At 52.3% G+C, this 17736-nt stretch overlaps 1 protein-coding gene across 1 annotated transcript in view; it reads left to right on the top strand.

Moving 5' to 3' along the window:
- Nucleotides 1–239: 239 nt before the first annotated feature.
- VOLCADRAFT_94617 (uncharacterized protein) overlaps nt 240–17736 on the top strand; it is a gene marked incomplete at both ends in the record, with an annotated part of 30731 nt that continues 13234 nt past the window's right edge. Inside the window, 37 exons of the mRNA XM_002953807.1 lie at nt 240–251; nt 314–345; nt 640–768; nt 1531–1654; nt 1823–1888; nt 2389–2458; nt 2903–2997; nt 3261–3338; nt 3613–3714; nt 4267–4511; nt 4931–5008; nt 5713–5785; nt 6288–6392; nt 6734–6802; nt 7187–7239; nt 7347–7352; nt 7607–7684; nt 8032–8110; nt 8486–8593; nt 8953–9082; nt 9380–9501; nt 9755–9794; nt 10290–10433; nt 11132–11261; nt 11615–11755; nt 11997–12097; nt 12466–12827; nt 13160–13332; nt 13447–13567; nt 13793–13896; nt 14153–14285; nt 14493–14891; nt 15118–15444; nt 15616–15901; nt 16301–16374; nt 16909–16954; nt 17266–17309. Of these exons, the coding sequence (XP_002953853.1) occupies nt 240–251; nt 314–345; nt 640–768; nt 1531–1654; nt 1823–1888; nt 2389–2458; nt 2903–2997; nt 3261–3338; nt 3613–3714; nt 4267–4511; nt 4931–5008; nt 5713–5785; nt 6288–6392; nt 6734–6802; nt 7187–7239; nt 7347–7352; nt 7607–7684; nt 8032–8110; nt 8486–8593; nt 8953–9082; nt 9380–9501; nt 9755–9794; nt 10290–10433; nt 11132–11261; nt 11615–11755; nt 11997–12097; nt 12466–12827; nt 13160–13332; nt 13447–13567; nt 13793–13896; nt 14153–14285; nt 14493–14891; nt 15118–15444; nt 15616–15901; nt 16301–16374; nt 16909–16954; nt 17266–17309 (4479 nt within the window). The remainder of the gene's footprint in view (nt 252–313; nt 346–639; nt 769–1530; nt 1655–1822; nt 1889–2388; nt 2459–2902; nt 2998–3260; nt 3339–3612; nt 3715–4266; nt 4512–4930; nt 5009–5712; nt 5786–6287; nt 6393–6733; nt 6803–7186; nt 7240–7346; nt 7353–7606; nt 7685–8031; nt 8111–8485; nt 8594–8952; nt 9083–9379; nt 9502–9754; nt 9795–10289; nt 10434–11131; nt 11262–11614; nt 11756–11996; nt 12098–12465; nt 12828–13159; nt 13333–13446; nt 13568–13792; nt 13897–14152; nt 14286–14492; nt 14892–15117; nt 15445–15615; nt 15902–16300; nt 16375–16908; nt 16955–17265; nt 17310–17736) is intronic.

Genomic DNA, 17736 nt, shown 5'->3' with positions numbered 1-17736 from the left:
ACGGTTGACATACGGTTTATGGACGGGTTTTTATGCTACAACCAGCAGGCCATTTGCTAAGTGCCGGGGAAATGAAGCTGCAACGGCGCAGGGAGCTCCCTGTCCTTGAGGACTGGCCGATGGGATGGTACATATTGCCATGGATGCACATAACACTGCCTACAGATCTAGAAGGCCATGCAACAAGGCCTTTATGTATAGTGTATGGCACACACGCACAAATCCACAACCACGACCCTATGTCCCATCTGGTGCGACTTTGCCAACGCAATTTTTGTTCCCCTTGTACATGTACGGACTGTTCCCCTTGCAGAGCGGCATCTTTGGAGTCCTGTACACTCTTCGGTGCGCATAGTTCCATCCGCACATGGATGACGTGCAGGCGGGAGTTGTAACAAAGTGTCTGCATGCATGCATTCCTGTTCGCTGCATGTTTGCATTTGATTACGTGTAGCGCACTGCTGAGCGGCATGACACTCGCACGCATCAGATAGTTGTTTTGCCGTCCAGGCAAGCATGAATGAGGCCACCTCAACGTGCCTAGGGTAATCAACCTGGCGATAGTGCTGTAACGGGCCTCTATGACTCTGCAACGCGTATGTATGTATTTACACGCATCGCCTGTAAATGCACATGCAGGAAGGAAAATAATGAAGCACGCATTCGTCTTCGCTGGGTGATCCTTAAGATCCTTTTGGATGCCTGGCAGCTCTTCACAACTGTTATTATCGCAGATAGGCAGGGCTGGAGCATTCACGCGTCCGGACCGTAAGTGGATTGTGCCGTTCTGTCACCCGCAATGATGAGCTTGCATTTGTTCCTTTCGTACATAGCCCGTGTAAGGCCAAGTGCACCCTGTCTCCTTCCGCGCACAAAGCGGGGTTCACAGCATTACTGCTGTCCGGATGAAAACGTCTGAAAGCGAGCGACGTCACAGCGTCCTGAGCTTCATCATGCTCTTGAAGCGTGCAACCATCCGTGGTTAGAGTTCTGTGGCTGCTGCACAGGCCTAGGGCATGTCATGGGCTAGGTTCTCTTCTCATTCACTGTTTTAATTTCCCAAGGGCTGTGTTCGGAGGTAACGCTGTACACACGACTGGCTTTATTAAGATTGTTATGTTTGGTTAATCGTGCACAGGGCATGGACTGCTGTAAGCGTCCTAAATTTCACCTGGCTGTCGCGCCTGGTAGGTAATCTGCGGTGGCCTTGTTTCAGAATGTTTCAAACTCCTAATCGTCAACTATACGAAGTACCCTAGTTTGGATTGAAGGCCCTGGTGCTTCATCATACGTACATAGCACGTGCACAATTTTACAGCTTTCGATAACGCTTGGATCGGGTCAAACATGCCTGGATTGCCCCGTCACGGTTAAGATCAGACACCTGTCGCCACAAGCCGATAAGTCCAAAAACAGATAGTTTGTAACATAAGGAAACCACTCCATGGTAACGGAAAGCCAAACTGAATTGGTGCATGCCCATCTGCTTGCATGCTGTGATCATTGCTCGGCCTGCCCTCGCAATCAGAGCTATGGGGCGTACCTAGCGCTACTGTATGTCATGGTAGGGCTCCTTGCTCTTCACATGGGCCTGTGCGCCTGGGTAGCCTGGTGCTTCCAAGAGCAGAAGTTCCCCGTTGTGTGGCCGCTCAAGGTGCGTAACGAGGACGCACATACCTGCAGCTGGCTATTCGTTTATATTGTCGAAGGCGAAACTCATGTCATGTTCCCTTCGAGCATACATGTGTATAACGATGTAGAATTGCTTGAGCAGCCTGGATATGCGAGTGCTTCCCTGACTAATGCTGCTGGGAACGCGCAGGCGCTGCGACTATCCAGCACTGTGTTCTTCCAGACCTTCGATGTGGCAGTCTTAAACCTCCTCCAGGTACGCAGACGCTGCTCAGTGCGTAATGATCATGTGAAACGCGTGTGCATGTATGCTTTCCTTTCGCGCGTTCTTTGTTCGCCTGTCTTTTGTCATGTGCGCAGAGAGTGATAAGCATCTGGTCGTGATCTTATACGGGTTTTTACACGGCTTAATTGAATGCAGATAATAAATTGCCGTTAACGTTAGCGGTCCGTCTGTAAAACAATCTATGGTCTATAGACAGGGTAATCGTCTAGTAGACAGGACCTATTATAGATTTAGTCTGGTAAAAAATGCTCCATATAGAGATCGTGCAATGGTATAATAGGCAGGCCTGAAACTCGATGGATGACGTCGGGCATCCATGCATCGGAGCTATTTAGCATGGCCGCCAGCTCAGATGAATATAGGACTAACGCCGTTCTGCCTAGCTAGGCCTCCATCGTTCTGCTGGTTACACTGCGCATGTACGTCACCCTCCTTGTACCGTACGGCCATTGAAACGTGCCCCCAAACAGCTGGGTATCAGTTGCCGTTATACTGGCTACGGCAACACCAGAATGCGCTTCGACCTCTTCCCTGAGTACGGTAAGCTGTTGATTTTTAATAGGCTATTTCTTATGACTAGGCTTTCTGGGAATGTTCAGTTTGTTGTGTTTCCCCTGGACTGGATAGAACTGTTTACCGAAATCAATCGGTAGGTGCAGCAGTGGGAGCATCACCATTCGAACTCCAGGTTCCGACCAGGCTGGTCCGGACAGGCCAATTAAGCCAGCACCATTTACCGTATTTAAGGGGGGAAGGTGACTGGTAGAACATTAGTGTACGGTAGATTTCCTTGGGAAGTTGCCACAGCCACGCGCGTGGCTTCCAACGTCTGGATTTGCATGTTCGCAGCCTAGGCCTGGCCAGGCCTGGCATAAGTGCGCCCTTCTGCGTATATGAGTACTGCAACGGATCTTCCCATAGCCTGCGTAGCTCCTCATGTCGTTGGCTGCATTTGCTGCAAATTCTTATTTCAATGCTCTGCAGGCTGCAGTTCGTCTCCACATGTTGTGCATGCGGTCGTAAGCGGCCTGAGCTTAGGACTATTCATCGCCATTGCTTTGCTCACAAACATGGCTGAGGTGAGAAAGTTAAAGGGGGGTTAAGCGACGAGCAGATTGCATGTTGGCGTAAATGTTACAGAGGTATGTATGTATTGTTGACCCTTATTTACAACGGTGACGTGCACACGTACACGGCAAGGCAATGTGCAGGCAAGCGCGGCCACCGACCTCATTGACCTGTACACCGGGAGGCATAATATTTCTCGCCATGGGGGATTCGACGATACCTGCTTGTTTACAATCATGATAAGCATGTGTCTCAATTCTGTCCATGCGCGCAGGTGGAGGTTAATCTTTTATCCAAACGCCCTCTTGCATTAGGTCACAGTGGCCCGGCAGTTATGGCATTTGCCTTAAAGGTGCGTGCGTAGCATCAATGAGTTGCAGTAGTCCATATGTATGTATGTACGTATGTATATGCGGTATAGCCATGCTTTGTCCTGTCTCCGTGTCGTGTCATCATGCCTGTTTGCAAATATTAATAAATGTACATCCTTACGCAACGAGGACAATCATGGGATTTTGTGTTTTTGCCGTTGACGACATATTTCATGCTTGATTACGGTAGCTATTGCTTTAGATTGACCTTGTACGTTGGCTCCATCCCACATGTGCGCACGAATGCATGTCCAGGTGCTTCTTACCTTAGTGCACGTCTTCATTGGCTGGAGGCGCGTGCAGGCTTGCCTATACCTCGGCTTGTCCTTAGCTTTCGCATGGCAGTTCCTGCGATGGGTAAGTGACCAGTATGCTCACCTATTCGCACATGTGTTTTTAAGGTGCGGCTTTATTTTGCGAGCCGCCTGTAGTGCTGCTTTCTGTGGGAAACGCTCAGGTAGTGCATCCCGCCAGTGCTCCATCTGCATGGGTATTTTCGGCAGCCAGCGGCTGAGTGCATTGCATGAAATGCATGTTCATAGATAGTGCACGCATGCAGCAGGGCACGCGCGTCGGTTTGCCTAACAGGTACTTAAGATTAAATTTCGTCGTTGCCTGCATGCAACTGGCTCGCTAGCCGCCCGCCCGCACTTAAGTCGGTAAATTTTTAGACACTCCCCCGCTATACGGACGTAATAGCAGGGCGGCGGTTACCAAGCAAGGCACACTTGCCGATCAAGTTGTCCGTATGTGTACATAGTGGCTTACGCCCAGATTGGTGAACAGCAGTATGAGCGTTCGATTCAGGTCTCTATAGATGCTTAAAAATTCGGTATTCGGTAGCACAGAGGAGGCAGGCTTCTACGACTGACAAAAACCTCTCCTTGTCCCTGCCTCTTTCCCCTACAGAACCCGCATATGGTTAATTGGGTCAACTACATGCGGTCAGGCGTCTCGGCCATCGTGGTTTGGTGTTCTGCGACGCTGATGCTGCTTGTGTTCCATCCAGGTGTCAAGGAGGCGAAGTTGCAGGAATGGGCCGACATCATGACGCTCCTGATGCGTTTGGGCTTGGCTCCTGCCTTTGCTGTGGGCGCCCTGATGTCATGGGGCTTCATTCGATATATGACAAGCACAACTCTGTCTGAGCTGAAGTAAGAGATGAACCTGCTGAAACTATACAGTGCAGTAGGGCGTATTGTGAAGTACTGTATTAATATGCAGCCTACCCGTTGCCCGTTTGATGCATGAGCGGGCATAGATGTCTGCGCTTAACGTATGCTTGCTTGCTTGCTTGCATACAGAATGGCTTATGGCATAATGGTGGATTTTGCAGTCCGCAGCATTGCCCGTGAAAATATTTCCCAGCTGGGAATATTTCCCTTAGGATGTTACCCTCACGCAGGTAGAGCCAGGCATATATGCAGGCATCACGCACCCTGCCGTATGTGTGATGGCGGCGGCCACTACTATAGTATGCTGCATCTCTTCAGCTGACCTGTAATCCAACCATGCCTGACCTTGCCACATTGTATGCTGCCTTCCTGATGCCCGCTAACGCACGTGCTCACAGGAATGCTAAGCCGGGCGCACCCCTTTCAGAGATCTTCCAAATCATTGACGACCCAAAGGATGTTGAACTCGTCGCAAGGTATGTAGGCACTTAACAAATCGAAAGGACGTCACCAGTGTGTCGGGTAGTACGTCTATCTAGAAGCCACATGTTCGTCACGTCATGCATGTTGTGCGTGCATGCAGCGACGTGTGTCCCGCCATGCAGCAGGTTACTGCTGATGTTTGCATGGAAGTTGTAACACCAGGCAAAGAGTACTCAGGGAGATGCCAGGGAACCTGATCCCTCCTTACAAAAGTATGGTGTCGTTCGCCGTCTGTCAAAATTTTGATCGTTTATCGATCCGTCGTGCCCTGGTGTATGAAATAGGGACCCGGAGATCTCATACACCAGGGGACGATCTATGGATGATCAAAATATTCCTCAGACGACTGTGCCTACCCATGGCCGGTTGGCATGGGCATGAAGTACGTGTCAAATCAGATTGGCTGCGCGAGCGCACGCATTGTTATTGCGCGATAACATTCAATTCGTAGCTGAACGTCTTGAACCTTGCCAGCGATCCCATGCATATGCGTGGACTGCTACTATATTTCAACCCGCCGTTGGATTTTGCACGAACTAAGCTCACATTAATAAGGGATAGATCTACGTTTGGCTCGAGGTACAGTGCTACCTGTTGCTGTGAAGTGGCGGCGTCCGTCACTCACCACGAGCCATGGCGTACTAATTCCACCTACATCGTTAGTCTAAGATGATACTGCCTGCCCGAACATCGTCAGGTGCTGCCGCGTATGGAAGGACCGGTACACTGTGGATCCCGTGGCTTTGGACCAGGCACGACAAGTGATTCAGGTTGGTAACTATGAGCGATTGCATTTTTCAGGTTAGAGCTACGTGAGTCTAAAGGTCATTACGGACCTGCACCGACCTGCCGTGTATGTCCTTAGTGTAACACCAGGCAAAGAGTACGCAGGGAGCTGATCCCTCTTACACTTAGCTCAGTTGTCTCATCGAGTAACGGAAGCCCATGCGATATGTTTGTAGGCTTGACTTCGGCTTACAGCCCCATCTTAAGTTACAGCTGTGCGAATGTAGATAGAGCCGGCACGATTGTTTATTTCCTGCCGCAGGACTTCTCAAATGCAGTACATGTCACGCGGGTAATAGCCGCCTGTCTACGCCATGGCATGTGTGTATTTGTCCTGCTAACCATGCATTTCCGTGTCTAGAACTCTCTGCATGCATGCCACCGACCACTCAGCCGACCTAGCATGCGCCTTGATTGGTTGCACGTGAACAGATGGTCCCGTGCGCCAATTAAGGTGTCCTATCCCCCATGCTAATGCTCGTTCAGGCTGGCGCAGCGATGTTCCCAAACAGCGCCTACATGGTATTGCTGCATGCCAATTTCATGATTGCTGTAATGGGAGTGAGCCAGAGTGGCAGCCGCCGAATTGAGGTGCGTCTGTGATAGATGTCTCGCTCACTGCTGGCCTCAATAAAGTGACTCATGAGATAAGCCACGATTGCCACGGCTAGGTGCATCTAACATATGTGAGCAAGCCAACCAACTTCCGTCAATTGACATGGCTTCTGCCTTTCACGCGAACCTGCACTGCTTGCTTCTCACCATTACACTGCGCGCCCAAGGCAGATCATTACCATCATGCTTTATTGAGGCGAAATGTCTTCCTGAACGGTTGCCGGCAGATTTTACACCACGGAAGCTTGCGGTGCTGTGCATGTCTACATGTAGATGTGCCTGTATCCGGCAAACGCCCTCTGCTCTTTGCCATGCAGGATGCACGGAAACTAAGCCCCGGGCTTATGAGCCGCTTTATTATGTTTGTCCGGCAACAGCAAGCGTCGGTACGAATAGGGTATTGTGGCCAGGGGTCACGGGTCAGCGTTTTACTGCTACAATTCATTAGATGGACAATACTTGTTGGCAACCCTTCAGACTTATTACCTGCGTTCGCTTCACACCTCCTTCAATCGGTGTCGAGAATAACGCTGTATTGTAGCTGCTAGTTCATTACATGGCAATGACACGCACGGGTCACAGAATTGCCATAACCATGCGAGGGCATACGGGCATGTCCCCATATCTGACGCGCACGTGGGGTACTCGAAAAATCCGACATTTTTATCGGTGTCTGTCAGCTTTGGCAACACATGGCTCTGCCTCTACAAAGCATGTAACGGCGTCGGTTTGCATGCCCTTTTGTACTGCTTGTGTCCTTAACCTGACAGCAACAAGCCGCCGGCAGCCAAACCGGTGGTGGCACGCGTATGGACCTCCTCGCGTAAGTCCAGAGCTTGGGTACTTCCGGTGACTCGGAAACGGGTTTATTGTCTGATGGATACAGTCCGGTGTAACGTAATAACACCCGACACCACGTGCCGTACTCAGGTGCTGGTGAGAGAAATTGAGAATGATGAGCTGTCATGTGCACTATTCCGGCCGTCAGGGTTGTGTATTATATCGTATGTTAATGCAAAGTAACGAAGCCATGTTTCATTCTTGATGATCCTGGTAGGGACCCATAGCTCTCGAAGCCATCTTGCGCGATTGGTCTTGAACTGGTCCGTCCTTCGGAGGAGTCCTCCTCCCGCCCTCTCTGCCTCTCCCCTTCATCTTACCTCTTATCTGATTCCGCGTGCCCTTGCCAGCTACGTGGAGTACCAGCGGAAGCAGCGCATGGTGGTGCGGCTTCACCGTGAGGCGCTGCAGGCTATATGCAACTTCTGGTAAGGCCGGGTACGATCTCATGTAAATCTGGATGATGCTGCCTGGCTGCTTGTACACAGGCGTCGCAACGAAATGCCGGCGGCGTGATACTGCTCACTGGCGCATCAGTCGGCTATGCCGCCAGGGAGCGAATCTCATTGCTTGCTTACCCCTACCTAGTCCATTCCTAGTCCATTCCTAGTCCATTCCTCCTTCAAGCTCCATGGCGCCCACAGCATTACTGCTCACGACTGTTTGCCCACTCGCACTTAGCTGTGTATTTCTTGTGATAGGTACCTCACCTCTATGCATTTACCCAAGATACGAGCTGCTAGTGCTTACCAATAATCCCCCTCGGTGTATGTAGGAAGATGTTGGACACGTCAAAGGTTTCTTTCATGCACCTAAGCAAGGCGTTGGGGAAAGTAGAGAGTTCGGTTACCCAGGTATGGCCCCCATGTGGCTCATGTATTACACGCAGTAGGCAAGCAAACTTATGCAAATCAAGGAAGCGATAGATTGGATGGAACGCCAACGGAGTGGCGAACGAGAGTGCCTCTGTACACGCGCAGGAAGTCGGCAAAGACTGCTAGATTCTATTGGGATGTAATGATACCGTACCGAATCATTCCGCGCATTACTATCTATGGCAGATTTGGGCTCTTCCCAACGATTTAGCAGTAGGGCATTTGCTGAAACTACTCGCACTACTGCGCGTATCCGCTGCCATCTGCATGTGTACACGGGGACACAATGTGTACGTACGATTGTGCACTGTCGAAAATGCTTGTGCCATCCGGCTACCTGCATTCATCAACCAGGCGCAAACGGCTTATCGCGTCGTGCTGGATACCTACGGAAACAACCCCAAATTAGTACGGCTTTATGGCAAGTTCCTACTGACGATCAAGAACGATCCTTGGCGGGCGGTAGGTGCTTATAAGGATGGTTCCCTTGCTGTTTGGTTACAGCCATCAGGGGGAGCCCCATGTAACGCAACAGGACACTCTAGCTCCGTCCCTACTTCTTTGTCACTCTTGTGTATAGAGGCGGTTTCTCGCAGGACTCGTACATAGGTAACCGCATACATCAATCTACCAGCATAGATTTTGGCGCAATCGTGGAGATCGAGATATGATGGAGCAATTAGGGTTTGGGAGCCTTGAACTAGATAGATGTACGTAGGTCTCCCGTGGGCATTTCCGCCATCATGTGCTAAAACAGCACCCTAGGAGAAAGCGGATTCACCATGACTGTCTGTTGCTTGTTGACGGCACGCAATTCCAAGCGCTCCCTGCATTTATTTGCATGCTGCTACTTTATGAATGCCTGTTACCAGTCCGAGTACTTTAACGAGGCCGACCGGCTTGAGGAAATCCAGAATGGCGATTCGGGAGGCGGCCCTCTTCTCCCGGATGGTGCGTGTGTCGTGAAAGAATAATGACCCAACTTGTGACCTGCTTGTGCACGCACTTGGTGCATGAGTCAGGCGGCTCTGCTTTCCGATTTAAGTCGACTCCTTTGCATGCCGGACATGTGCTGTCCGTACGTATACATAGCAGCTAACGCGCGTCCGTCTCTCGCACTACTTCCAGGCTATCTGTATGCATACCTGTTTCTGATGGGCACACCTTTGCTCCCCTTGCTAAGGAAATGCATGGTAACAAAACAGGCAGTGTGTAGTCCTTGCTTGCGTACGGCTTGCCGCCCTTCAGTGAGCTCTGGCTCCGTAGCGTCGCTGACGTTGTGGTGTATGTGCACAGGTACACCTTTGGGCCGCATGGATGAAATTGCAACCGCTGTTTTGGTCATCACCGCGAACGGGGAGATGCAAGTGGTAAGCGATAGCCGAGTACACGCATGCCAGTTCTCGGGCGGACGGCGCCTATCATGTACGACCCAGCGGCCTATAATTTCGACCTGGAATTCGCATGGCCTGCTGCATGTATATGATAATACAATGCGTTGTGATGACTGGCCTTGCATTAGTCAGATAGATATGGTATACAAGGCACAGGATGATAGGAATATTCCGAGTACCAGTGTTGTGCACATGCACGGACCTAAAAGATGTTTCTCAATCCTTGCAGGCAAACCGGCACGCGCACGTCCTTTTTGGTCACAAAAACGGTAGGTGCCGGTTGGCGTGGAGGATGTTCTCCGAACAGATCCGGAGGTAGATGCAATGGTATCTAGTCATGGGGAACATTCCTATCGTAAGCAAGGAAATATTATCGACTGATACGAGAAAACAGCTGCATCCATGCATGGAATGCAACTCGGCAAAGCATGCGCCCAATGCTGCCGAAACACTTCGAGCTCGTCGCGGTGCGTGACAGCATTGCATCAGGGTTGCACTGTCTACATGTGTGTACGGGGAATTGCATAACGATTTGTCATGGCTTACGCCGCCCGTACATGCCCTCTATGTTATTACCGGACGTCCCCCTGTCCTTACTGCTGCTCATCATTAGCATATCCTCCATACATACGTGTACTTCGATTTCCATGTAAATGCGTGTTGTGCAGGCTCGCTGGAGGGAAAGCCTCTGGGCATACTCCTTGCGCCGCAATGTGGCAGATGGCTGTCAGAGCACCTCGCCGACCTGGTCAGCCGCTCTGCAGGGCTTATCCTCACCCCTTCAACGAATCAGCAGCAAGGCGCCAACAATAATGGCGAAGAAGCACTCAGCAGCAACACGGTGGTGGTGGGCATGCACTCTGACCGGTTTGCGTTCCATGTGAAGTTGGCCTTGCGGAAGGCTTCAGGTACTTAGACAGCATGTCAAAAGCTTGCACACGTGTGGGGGGTTACATGTAGCACAGCCAGCCTAGTCAATGTAGTCCATGTGTGCGAATAGGGTTTGGCACTACTGGTAAGGCGCGACCATTGCCCCCGGGAGATCCCGGGATCGATACCCATTAGGGTCAAAAGTCCTTCCGATGCTGGAAGGCATAGCGCCCCTAGTTGATGGACGGTGGTGACCTGGGATAAAGTTAACCTGCGAGCCGACCAGGAATGGAGTTGGGCCGCTGTCGACCCGGCAGATTCCGTTGGATGCTGGTGGTGGGTGCGGAACCTGAGCGATCCACTGAGAAGTTAACTAGGGTTACTGGATGAGGGTGCCCCGAAATACCGGGGAAGGCAGGGTTACGCAGGGTAGCTGCCACGGGCGAAGATACACCCCCCTGTTTCACACATCATACACATGCTGTATGGAGCCCACTGTAACAACCACACACATGCACCATCGGTATGCTTGCCTGAAAGGCGCTGGTGGCTTACTTGGCTTGAATCCGTGCACTGCATTATCCTGCAATCAATTACCCTTCGAAACATCCCTAGGGCCGTATATTGCTATCGTAGTGCTTTATCGCTGCCCAACAATTTTATGTAACTGTGGTGAACACCATGTAAATGCACCAACGGATGTGCACGTAAGTACGTCTATGCTGAACTTGCGCAGGTGTGGGGGATGATTCAACCTTCATTGCCATGATGGAAGTCGTGCCGTCTGCCAAGGGCGTGGCGAGCCTGTGGGTGGCCAACAACGGGACAATTGTTGCTTGTGACCCGCACTTTGTCGCGGCGTTTGGGTAAGCGCGTGAATTAATCAAGCCTCTGGAGCGTCTGTGGTAGCCGTCGTCAGCGACGGTGCGATGGTAGCTAGGTGTGGACACTTCTTTGTGGAACAGTGCGCATTTTAGTTTAAATGGCCGACGTTGTGGACGAGAACGATGTGATCCGCCTGGATGAGAGCTCGATTCATGGGATTCAACTATACCGTGCGTGTGCGTGTTCAAACATCACGTACAAATACGCACATATCAACGAAGGCGGTAGATAGACCTCCATACGACTTACCACCGCTCTATCCGTGTGCATGTGGATGGTAACACGTGTATTAATTCGCGCTCCAATGCTGCCGGCGACTGCCGCCTGTCTGCAGGTGGAAGCCTCCTGAAATGAATGGTGCGCTCTTAACCACCATCATGGCTTTCCCGGGCTCCACCCAGGAAGGAGCTCAGCAGAAGACCGAAGCAGCAGCAGTAGAGTACGCCTCCACAAGCCCGACCGAGGCTGTGAACAGGTGCATCGACGATATATGAATGAACGGGCGTAAGAGAACGATGAGAAGATAAGAATAACGTTGTTGGAACGCGGTGCGCTCTCGAACCAACGCGCCGTCGTGTCATTGACGCGAATGCTCAGCCGAATGGGTTAGAAATCAAAGCAATCATTCATTTCCCTTCACTTCTGCACCTATACCCTATGGATAGCGCGCGTTCCAATGTTTACTTCAAATTGCCTGTGCGTCGTCCTTTCCGCAGGCTTTTGCAAATGTCACGGTCAGGCAAGGGCTTACAATGCGTCATCTCCCACAAGTACGATACTTCGCCCGTGGCCTGTGCAGCGAGCATCGTCGGCACAGGTGCAGTACGTCCTCGGCGCGCGCGTGTGTGTGCGTGTCTCTGTGTGTGTGTGTGTGTGTGTGTGTGCGTGTCTCTGTGTGTGTGTGTCTCTGTGTGTGTGTGTGTCTCTGTGTGTGTGTGTGTCTCTGTGTGTGTCTCTGTGTGTGTGTGTGTGTCTGTGTGTGTGTGTCTGAGTGTGTGTGTCTGAGTGTGTGTGTGTCTGAGTGTGTGTCTGTGTGTGTGTGTGTGCACTGCGTACTTCACCAAGGATACGGCGCTTGTTTCACTCGGCTTGGAACATAGTGCATCTTCACAGAAGCGTCACGTCGACATGATGCACGGCGGGTATATGTTGTGTCTTCCCGTTCCACGCATTTGCAAACTGCAGGTACCTTGGACCCCTCAGTTCTTGAAATTAAGATTCAGCTAAGCTGCGACGGCGGATCGGCAGGCCAGCCGCAATTGCTAGTGGTAAACCGCAAGGGTGCCATCGTGCACGGTTCCATGGAAATCCTTGCACGCCTTTCTAGCCTGACAGACAAGAGCGGGGCGGCGCAGCCCTCAGGTGTCCTGCAGGCGCATCGTAGGGCCAGCCTGGGTCCCCCATCGCTGAGCGGGTCAGCGGCAGTAGCAGCAGCACCCGCTGCTCTTACACCTGGACTGGTGACGGGCGCGGAGCAACTGGCGGGGTTCAACTTATGTGACTTCCTGCCATCCCCATGGAAGGAAATGCACTACAAGTACCTCAGGGTATGGTATATTCATACGTACAGCTGTATCTCAGATATAGCTTTCGCGTGCAGATAGTACTGCGGCGTGTCTGATACACAGGAAACTGTTGCTTGTATGTATGTCCCATAATCTGATCAAATGGTCAACGTCATATGCAATATGTTCGCACAACCTATGAACCAACGTAGGATATATGGGAGGTAGGTGCTAAAAGGCTAGGAGACGGGGCATAACACGTTTACGCTGCACCAGGCCTTGCACCGGTCTCTATGTACTCCACACACACTAGCTACAAAACGGATAATCCTAAGTCGATGTGCGCCTGCATGTGCCTGCATGTGCCCCCCCAGGGGACCACCACCACGACACCTCTCAGCCCAAACCGATGGACCTGTCGCAACGGCTCCGCAATGGGCTTCACGACGGAAATGCGCACTGCTAGTGGCAAGCCCTTCTTCATGCGTGTCTCCGTTGCGACCGCGGAGGTGGCAGGGGAGCTGCTTCACGTTATACGCATGTCCGGGTACGTGTGTATGCACAGCCGTCCAAAGCTGCGGGGTGCGCGGGCGCAGCAAGTACATGTTGGCTTCTGCTGTGTATCCATGCCCCGTTGTCATTTAGCTCCGTTGGTGTGCAGGTCATCGTTGGAGGTAGCTCTCGGTGAGCGCCGTCTCCGGCTGCAAACGTCTCAGGAAGGGGTCATTACTGCCGTAGAAGAAAGCCCTGCCGCGCAGCTGCTCGGGCTAAGTCCTCGCCAGGTATGAAGCCGTACTTGTTTATCGTGCTGCTGCGTACTGGGTCACTAAGGGAATGCTGCTATGCTCGGGAGACATGTCCTCAACCGCCATCTGTGTGAGTTATTTTAACGGGTCGCTCGTATACGCAACCTAATTTGTTAGCTCTTCGCACAAGCTGAAAGTACCTGGTTTATCTTCTTTTGGATTTCACCACATTACGCGGTACTTTCATCCCTCAATCTACAGCTGACTGGCCGAGCACTGTGGGAGATCATTGACTGGTCATCGTATACAGAGTCCGGAAGCTTGCCAGCCGTGGGAACGCTGATGTTTGCGGCCTTGGTCAAGAGGTGGGAGATTCTGAAGGCAGGGTTTCGAACATGGGTCGAGCACGTGGGGCACAAAAACTAGTAGAACTGTTACCAAGTTGCGAGACTTACCTTGCATTGTATTTCAAGGCGTTGACGCGGTTTGCAAACTTCACTTGTCCTGCTGTATGTGCGTTGCTTGACTTGACGTAAGCTGTCATGAAGATTGCTCAAGCTTTTGCGGCTCAGTCTTGCTCCGGCAACACTCTAGCAACACATATGCCATCGGTCCTCGCAGGGAGCTGTTGGAACCTGGCTTCAGCTGGCGTGTCCATGTGTCCGCACCTGCAAGGGCTAACGAGAGCAGACAGCCGGTGTCTGAACTCATGGCGCTCGCACGGGCTTCCATGCGCAAGGCAGTAGTCATGCAGGTGTGATGAGCGATGAGTTTGCATGTGGATTGCTGTCGCATAGCAACGACATGTGACGCACGTAGACTACATAGACTACAAGCTACCAAGACGTGCGTACCGACCATGCAGCACAATTTTCTTCCCTTGCGTGTATGCAAACATACCCACAGCGTATAGCTGTGCCTGTGGCCCCTTCAGCCAGGGTTGATGCTGATCTGCACACAGTATGCACGTACCAAACCCGAGCTTTGCGGCCCGAGGATCTGCAAGCCAAGGGTGTACCTCGTGGGAAAAAATGCACAATTACAGGTACATGTTCAGCTACCTTCGGAGGCGGAGGTGGATTCGTGTGCTGAGCCTAAGGTCTTTGTTGACCTGTGGCTTGCAAACAGTATTTTGGGCGTCCTTGAAGTCGACAGTATCGGCCGTGTGCGCGCGGTAATGGAGGAGCAAACACGGCCCGCAGGTTTGCTGTTTGGTATGGCGACCCCATCGCTGGTTGGCTGCCAGCTGGGCGAGCTGCTGGCGATGCCGGCAGGAAGAACCAAGCCAGCGGACATGCTGTTTCTTAACGGTTTGAAGAAGAGCAGCCTCAAGGCGACCACAGTGGAATCAGGTGTCAAGGTACGGCACTTATGCACGTCTTGGTAACTACACACTATCAATCAGAGTATGTACAAATGGTAACCTTGCTTGAATGGCATGCACGTATGTATGTGTAGCGCGGATGATGCATGTGGGGGCTTCCCGAGCGTGTACCCCGCCTCAATCGACTTGATGACGCATTATTAGTAGAAGCCACGACCCGTCGCTCTTGCAGTGAATCTGCAATTGCCTCGTATGTCTGTAGGTTGGACCTGTGCATGTCCTGCAAGGTGTGCACTCTGACGGCCTCCCAAACTCTCTGGGCGTCCAAGTCGTCGGCAAACCGGGGCCCAACCAGACCCTCTACGTCGTACTGCGCAGCCATACAGCACCCACACTCCCTGGAGGGCCGCCGGTGCTGCCGCGGCCGGCTGCCGTCGCCATGGTTACCAGCGGTGCCACGGTGACGAATCGCACAGCATCCAAGACGTCGGCCGTCATGCTATGTCCTGCTGGTCCTGAAATCCCAACCTTTACAGCAATTCCTGGTCCGAAGGCCACATCTGAACTTTTGCCACCAGGCGGTGACGAGGTGAGGACCGTTTCAACACCGCGAGAGCAGACACCACTTCAGCGACGGCCGGTGGGTAACACAAGCGGGAGCACAACGGCGGACACTGGACCAATGACGCCTGTGGCCACCGTGCCCTTGCAGCTCCCTTCCCTCGAGCCACTTCCTCCGCCGCCTCCCCTGCCTGAACAGTTGGGCGTCTTGGGTGATGGCGTGCCTGTGCCAGCTGTGGCCCCTGTGGCGGCCGCAAACAAGGCGGCCACGCTTTACTCGGGCCGCGAGAAGCTTGCAGACATGTTGCGGTCAGCGATGGCTAGCAAGGACGCAAGCAGTACAAAAGCCCTAGGAAGCCGCACAAATACTGGCAAGCTGCAACCCGCCACGAGCCCGTTGCAATCAGCCGACAGCAGAGGGACCTTTCTGAAAGATGAAACAGAAGTAACGGGAGCTGACGTACCAGGCGACACCACGGCCGAGGGTGAGTAAGCAATGGCACTCAGCGTGACCTTGACCTTGGATGGTCGCTCACTGAGGGCGATTAACAGCCAAGTCGGTCACAACTCGGGTAGGCACAGCGGACTCGCTTAGGCCAGGCGCCGGCCAGACAGCGGTGTATGCGGCGTATACATTGAGCAGCGAGCCAGGTCCCTGCATCTTAAAATGTTGCCAGCCGTCGCGTGACGGCCCAACCAGTCGTTGCATTGTCTGGAATATTTTTCGGGTCGGAGGTTAGTACGTTGTCCTACTGCACCGTCTGATGACCTGAGTTCATGCTAGCTACTGGACGAACTGTTCGTGAGCTTCATCATCGCCGAGGACTAATTGGAACGTGTCGTTACGTGCATGCTTGTCCGCTTCTTACTCGCCTTTTTCCTAGGTGCCGAGCTGGGCCCATCCATTTTGGCGGTTACCGAATCGGTGAATGGCGAAGATGATGATAATCTAAACACGGTAGGTGGTTGTTGATGCATCGTCCGTAAGGCACGTAATTCTGCCGCCTATTTATTCAACCATGCTCGCATTCACCTTAGCTGGACCATTGATTTATCACTGATACCTGAAGTTTTCGCTGCTGGGTTACCTAGATTTCTGTAGCATCCCGGGAATGATGCCGCAATCCTGGCAGAGGTTTCCCGCCCGTTATATATATCATCTCGCCCTCTTGGCGCCTTGGTGCAGGCGGACCCAGCATTTCAATACACGGCAGCGGATCCTTTAAGGGATTCAAGTTAAGAAACCCCGCCGCCAGCCTTCCATACACCTGCCTGCATGAAAATACTCAGCACCCAAGCAACACCATCAAATAAAATGCAGGCCTACGTGCTGCTCATATGCGCACCCGTGGCATTATCGGTACATGATGGCATCTGCGCAGATGCCTTGCCTGGCCAATATTGCATACCTAGGGGCAGCCCACCTAGGGACAACCCAGCACATACTTTGACGAGCTGTTCACTGTCCTGTCATGCAATACGCAACTTGTAGATGCCCGGAGGAAAGGAGCGCATTTCGACGTGGATCGCAAGCCAAGGTGCGTGCACGCGATGCGATTGAAGCCTGCTGAAGTGCTGGCGGCGATGTGAAGTTGGTAATGTTCCGATGGGGCTGAATTCTTGCATGTACACACAGCACACATGCCCCACAGCTGTTCCCCTTCAGCGCACGCTTAGGCAAAGGCCGGTCCAAGCCTGCTGCTGCCTGGATATTGATTTCTAGGCACCCTAGCTGAGCTGCTGCATAAAACGTATGGCAGTGTTCCTCGGCATATGTGATCTTGCGTGCTTACCAATAGCGATGATAACATATCCATTTTGCTTCATGCTTGCCGTGTTACGCCAGCAGGGGCCTATTACCAGAACTCTTGCGATCCCGATGGCAGCACTAAGGTGGGTGCAGTTCGTCATCTTGTTTGCCCTTTAGGCAAATAAGGCCTCGCAACCCGTACCCGTTTCCTTTCCTGTCGTCCCGCGTATCGTTTATGCAAATTGCGACCATGCATCGGAGTAGTACGGTGTAACTGCTAAGGCTTTATGAAAAAGACATTATATACTGGGCCGCTCTGATGCTCACCCGAAAGCGTAACTGCTGCCGGCTTTCCAGCTAGCAGGATTCCCCGACTGGTAAGGATAGGACCGACAGTAAAACACCAGATTGCCGAGTCTTGCTGTGTCGTACGCTGAGAGAGAAGCGTTCCTTTTCGGGGTCGTCTGCTGGCTGACTGAATATACCAGTTTATTGGGGCCGTAGGTCGGGCACATCGAAGTACACGAACGAAACACGGAATGGTGCTTGGTTTTTGCATTTCATGGCGCC

Source organism: Volvox carteri (genome assembly GCF_000143455.1).
Source record: "Volvox carteri f. nagariensis unplaced genomic scaffold VOLCAscaffold_38, whole genome shotgun sequence".
Taxonomy (NCBI): domain Eukaryota; kingdom Viridiplantae; phylum Chlorophyta; class Chlorophyceae; order Chlamydomonadales; family Volvocaceae; genus Volvox; species Volvox carteri.
The sequence above is the reverse complement of the archived record's forward strand: the minus strand, read 5'-3'. Positions and strand labels throughout refer to the sequence as shown.